This window comes from Zeus faber (assembly GCF_960531495.2).
Source record: "Zeus faber genome assembly, chromosome: 4".
NCBI classification, from domain to species: domain Eukaryota; kingdom Metazoa; phylum Chordata; class Actinopteri; order Zeiformes; family Zeidae; genus Zeus; species Zeus faber.
The window spans coordinates 25,588,522-25,595,021 of record NC_137191.1 but is presented as its reverse complement, the minus strand read 5'-3'; the positions used below and the strand labels follow the sequence as shown (position 1 = coordinate 25,595,021).

Genomic DNA, 6,500 nt, shown 5'->3' with positions numbered 1-6,500 from the left:
GGGTTGACTTTCACCGGGGTGGCATCATAGACTCCCAGAAAATAGCTTTGTTGGGGCGTTCTGCGTTCTGCCCTTTAATGGCTCCAAAATAGGCTCCAAAATGATGCATTCGATGCAATGAATGTGTCTGTTTTCATCGCCACCTGTTTCCAATGGAAATGCAACTTGGAGAAAGAACCGGCTTTTGTTGCAGGCAGGATGTGTCCCATTAACACCACAAATGCCAATTTGCTGAACGTTAAGTGTTTGTGTTAAAACCTGCCTTTAACGTCGGAATTTTAACAGTGATGGCAGAAAACGGAGCAGTTTAACAATAATAACTTAATAAAGCCAGCGACGTTAACATGCATTTAAAATGTGTGTGCGTGTGTGTGGTCCACTCAGTGTGAATTATAAAGAGAGAACTTGACACTGGGGTGGAGATAATAGCAGTGCACCGAATCAGTTTAGCTTATCGCACCTATACCTTATAAAAATGTATTAAACCTCAGAGCAGCAGAAGTAGATACGTTAACATCACAAAAAATGTGAAGAAATAAATCACACGTGAAATAAGTTGATCAATATCAGTATTGCAAACTTGAGACTTTAGCGTCTGTTACCATTGCAACTAAGTATTGATTAGTAATCACTGCGTATGGTTGTATAGTTAGTTCTTCAGTCACAATTCTTCTATAACTAGTTCATCAGAATGCAAGTTTTCATCATTGCTGAGTATTGCCCCAATATTCCGCTTTTCCATCACAATATTTATGGGGTCGGCATTTAGACACTGATATTTACACATTTTTAATAAGTCGGTGTCTATAGCGACGTATGGTGAATTGGTTTGTAGCCGAATAATATTTTGTTTGTAATACTTTTTCTGCCCCCGATGTGAATATAACTCAGTCTTGGAACATTCCCGTCCTTTTCGGCGGTGCGAATTCAGGTGATGCTGGGTGGGATAGAGAGGGGAAGATGCCAGGACTTCACCGCACGTTTTCCAGCAGCCATGCCAGGGACAAGTCACGAGGGGGGAAAGAAAAAAGCGGGGGGGGGGGGGGGGGGGGCTGGAGAAAAAAAATAAATAAAGAAAATTAAGTAATCAAAACCAAATGCCACTTCATCAGAGTGTTTTGCTGAGCCTGCGTATCATCCAGAGATCCGTGGTGCTGGGTCTGCTTTTCCACACGCGCCTTCCCCCCGAGGTCCGTCCGTCCCGGCGGGCTTTTCCCTCCGGCGCGCGTCGGATGTTGACCCATAAACTGCGGTTTTCTCAAAAAGAAATATACGATATACATGCATACACTTCCTGAATCAAAAGCACACAAGCAACCTTCACTCCGTGACCCACACACTCACTCACACACACACACACACACACACAGGCGCGCGCGCACACACCACACACACACACACACACACACACTCACTCACTCACTCACTCACTCACTCACACACACACGCGCGCGCGCACACACACACACACACACACACACACACACACACACACACACACAGACCGTGTAGCGTTTTGGACGCGGCTGAGGTTGAGGTGAAGACGTCATGTCTCTGGCTCTTTGATTTGGCTTTCTCCGGTGTCTGTCTGGTCTGAAGTTTGAGCAAAAGTTGCACATAGCCAGCGAAAATAAAGACTCATGAGCCTCAATCTTGGGCATTTTCTGCTTTGGTTGCAGGTTTTCCTGTTTTGGGATTTCCAGGGATCAGCGCAAGCGCCTCTCCTCCCTCGCACCTCCGCCTCGACGGAGGCGGGGGAAGCCGAGCGGCGAGTCTCCTTCGTCCACGTTCTGCCGTCACTTCCTCGCAGATTTATTTGATTTTATTTTATTTTTATTTTATTTTATTTTTTTCAATCCCCCACGTTTCCAGACCTGGCGCTCACCTCCTCTGTCCGGCGCTGGGTGTTTCCAGGCTTTTTCAAAGACATTTATTTCGCACGATCTCTCCCTCTCTCCCTCTCTCTCTCTCTCTCCCTTTTATTGCCTTTATGGACGCGCTGCTAAATTATGAGCTCATGGCCGCTCTTGGGTGGCAATGCCGTTAAATGCTGCCGTCATCTGACTATTTGACGTTTAAGGAGTTGGTTAGGGGTCTTTTCCAAATACACATACTTCCTGTCGTACCGCTCCTTCTGCGCTGACAGGGCTCCACGCAGGGTGGGGTGCGGGTGGAGGCGGGGGCGGCTTTGGCGCTAACTTCACAGCTCTGATGGGCCACGTGGACGTTTACCAAAGCGTTGGACACGGCTATTTGTATTTCCACTGGCCCGAGCATTGTTATTATTGAATAAAGGTCAATTGCAAAACATGCAGTTGTAGATGGAAGACCACCGTGAGGAGGAGACGCCGTTCTTGAACCAAGGCTGACGAGAATCGACCGAGAGGGAAATGCTGAGAAAGACAAGCTTTGATTTTTTTTTTGTAGGTTTTCTACATCTGTCCCATATTTCCTCCGTACTCCAAAGCAGCATTTCTGGCTACATTTCTGGATCCGACGAGACAGTAACGCTGGGCAGCAAAATATTTCAGCAGGGCTGGAAGTACACAACTACTGACTGCATACAACTACTTCACTATTTTTCAGTTTGACTAATTGTACTCGTAATTAAGTACCCGAAATTCAATGCACTCTACTCAGCAATCTACAGTTGACGCACAGTACGCTGCTTATGCCAAACTGCTTCAATAAGACTTGATGCCCACCTATCATAGCTTATGCTCAAAATCTGACAACAATAGGGAAAAGAAAAACTCAACATGACAACAATGGTCTACCTATGAAGTTGGTTTGCTACTTAATTTCATTTAATAATTACATTTGCCGCAGTTTGATAATTCGGCTAAAAACATTTAGGTTTTGGCTCCAATGAATATGGCCTTTCTTTTGAATGCCTATGGAGGCAAGGATGATATGTGCTTTTAAAGTAACGCATGGTCGTTTTTGAGTTTCCTTGTCATACATGAGAGATTGATTTCAGCAATATTTGAACTTGAGATTGAGAACAATATTTGGCAAGTATTGTCACCATCATTTGAGTAGCCTACATATGATGAATGCTCTTCCCACCTCTGTGTTTGTGTTATTTGCGCACTGTTTTCCCAAAGAACCTCAAATTCCCCTTGTCATTTCCACGCGTAGTGGGTCCTGTTAAGTGCCTGGATGAACAGGGCATATTATCCTAAATCTCCAGCATCTGCCATTCCAAGTCAAGATAGAAACAGCAAAATTACCATCGGTTGAAAAGCCAAATATATGCATTCCCTCTTAATGAAATGGGATGACCAGAGAGCCAGAACCCTTTGATGATCCTGCTTTAGCCTTGGTCATGTGTGTTCATTTAGTGCGCAGAGTGACGGAGTGACGGCCTGGTTCGGATAAACCCAACATCTGCGCATGCACGCGGCCTTGCAGGGACACGCAACCGCGCGCTGTAATGATTCGTGTTAACGTCCCATTTAGAAAAACGTCCATCCGTCAAACCTTGACACCTAGAGTGAAAAAATAAACTCCGTGACATTTTAAAGATTTCGACATTTTTTTTCTCCACGGGGCCAACTTAAAATATAACCGGCCGTTATTTTTTACTGCAAGCGGTATAGCGGCGACCATTTTCTTCGAGGGCCATAATGGGAAATAAAAAGCCTCATGTCAATTATTCAAATAACAACAGTTATTATTATTAATAATAATAATAATAATAATAATAATAATATACAATAATAATAATAATAATAATAATAATAATAATAATAATAACAACAACTTGCCACATTACTGATTTCCTGCTTTAAAAAATGCACAGCAACAGCTCTTGCCGCTGTTCTATCAAAAAAGACATTCAAGATTAATAAAGGCAATTCCCATGAAGACCCAAACAGAACACAATTACAAATTTGCGCAAATATTCGTTAATGTGATGTAAACGAAGGTGAAGTGTGATCTGAAGCATTTCGTCTCGTATCAAAAGCACTACGGTAAGGTTACGGTTGCTTTGGCGGAGTAAAATCTTGAAATCTAAAATTGAATTAATAAACGTTTGTTATTATATAATTATTATTCATTAGACTGTTAATTTAATAATATCATTATTAGCAAGATGAACAAAAATAAACAATTGACAGTCTTTACATGGGCCTATTTGCGCTTTATTAAAAAAAAACATTCAAAGTCTGTAGGCTTATTACATAAATTATGAAAAGAATATTTGGATTGGCTGACAAAACAAATGTCGGTGTCTGTTAAATCATCAAAAAGAGAAGAAAAACAAAAAAAACTGATCAATTACCAAGATTTTGCAAGAGTTTATTGGTGAGGGTCGCAGGGGAGATGGGTCCGAGTTTGTAGTAGTCCATGTCCAGGTTGACGTTGAGGTTGAGGTTGAGGTTCAGGGGGTAGGGAGGCATCACCCCGTGGAGAGACACGGGGGGTAAGAGCGACGAGCACGGAACCAGGGATGGAAACCGGGCGCAGTGATCAAAACGATCCAGACTAAGTGATGGGGGGAAAGTTTTACTCGGGTTAGTCCTGGAGAGGAGCGACGACAGGGTGGGTAGGATCCTCCCCGGAGGTCCGCCGGGACCGTGGGAGAACATCGGATGATCCGGGTCCGGGTCGTGGTAAAGGATCCCCGGAGCTCCGTACACCGGGAAGCCACGACGCGCCGTGCGCTCCTGGAGTCCGGCGGTGTCCTTCAGGGCTCCCATTCCCAAATGGAAATGCGGCCGCTTGAAGCGCTTCCTCCGCCGCAGAAAGCTCCCGTTCTCGAACATATCGGCCGACATGGGGTCCAGGGTCCAGTAGTTCCCCTTCCCGGGGTTCCCGGGCTCCCGGGGCATCTTGATGAAGCAGTCGTTCAGGGACAAGTTGTGGCGGATGGAGTTCTGCCACGCGGGGAACTTCTCTCGGTAATACGCGAAGCGGTGGCTGATGAAGTCGCATATCTCGCTCAGGGTGAGTCTCTTTTTGGGGCTCTGGAGGATGGCCATGGTGATCAGAGCGATGTACGAGTAGGGGGGCTTCAACGCGGTGGCGTGCCGCTCCTCCGGTGCGTCCGGAGCGCAGGGCGCGGAGCCTTGCGTCAAGCCGCCGCCGCCGCCGCCGCCTTCTCCACTCAACACCGAAAAGTCCTTGTTTCTCTGTTCCGTGGTGCCGTGCCCCTCCACGTCCAAGTCCCTGTCCTCCATGGGTGTGTGGTCCAAGGTCTTAACCCTCACAGAGTCCGGTGGCACCTGCGCCAACACGCAGCACGCATGCAGACCAGCGCCACTCCTGGACCAGAGCGCACAGGACCACTTTTTTTCCTCTTGTTTTTCATTCACAAAAAAAGGACACCCATCTCACGGAGTGTTTTTTAGCCTCCCATTCCAAAACTTTCCTCCTCCTCCTCCTCCTCCTCCTCCATCAGTGTTATCTCTACTTTGGAACAGACCAGGGGACATTCTTCGTGTCACTCTATATCGTATTGTCTATTATTGGCTTGTAAACATACAGATCGAATTACTGCAGCAATCAGTCATCTTTATCGATCAATTTAAGATGCCCAATTCTATTCACGTCGAAAATTTAATTAAAGAGCATATTTTCGTAGGTAGTGCCAAAATATGCCCCTATGCCAAATTAACGAATATTTCTACTTCAGTCGACCGTGTAGAAACGTATTTTAGTGATTTTTCCAAAACTAATAACCACTTTGTCTAATTCAATATAAGTATGTCGTTATAAAAATTAAGTCTCAATGAAGTCTCTAATCAATCTCACTGAAAATATTCCAAATGCACCAGACCAGGTATAAGGTAAGCTGGTCATTAAATGTCCTGTAATGGATATAACAGAATAAATACAACAGATAAAGTTATTATATACTATATTCTCACTAAGTTATCCAATTAATTTGTAGTGTTATACAGAAATGTGTATTCTGAAATGTGGGTACAGACATTATATGAACACCCACCATGGTCCTTCTGGCAATTTGAGAATACAAATATTAGCCAGTCATCGAGCTAATGAGGGCATTAATATTTTCATGCTGAGAGACAACACATTGTATGTACATTTCAATATGCGTCTATTGAAATATCTGTAGGAAAAGCGCACTAAGTAAAAAAATCTGATTTCAAACATTAAATGTTCCATGGTATTGGTAAAAATAAATCAAACTAAGGAACCATTCTTCCAGGAATTTAATGGAGCCCATTACAGACTATTTTTTCTTTTTTTTTTACAGAAATAGCTTCAAAAAGCAAATCAGCAACAAAACAATGCAAGGGACATTCCAGAAAAGAAAACAAAAAGACAAAAACACTATTACAAAACAATAATAGAGTGATTTTAAGTTAACCTAACTTTAAGTATGTATCTTAACTTATCGTGTTTAAGTAGGGGATCAATGGACAACCCTGCTGCCAATGTGAAGTGCACAAACATTCTTGCAATAAACAATAAATGGTGAACATCGCAGCACTGAAGCTCAGGTTGATGTCTGCACTCCTGTTGAG

The 6,500-nt window shown here is 43.8% G+C and overlaps 1 protein-coding gene across 1 annotated transcript; it reads right to left on the bottom strand.

Annotated features, from left to right (window-relative positions):
- Positions 1-4,132: 4,132 nt before the first annotated feature.
- LOC307228820 (forkhead box protein D2-like) lies at positions 4,133-5,197 on the bottom strand. The gene has a single exon (XM_079998629.1). It carries the CDS (start codon positions 5,184-5,186, stop codon positions 4,281-4,283), a length of 906 nt encoding a protein of 301 aa, XP_079854755.1. The 5' UTR covers positions 5,187-5,197; the 3' UTR covers positions 4,133-4,280.
- Positions 5,198-6,500: the final 1,303 nt, after the last annotated feature.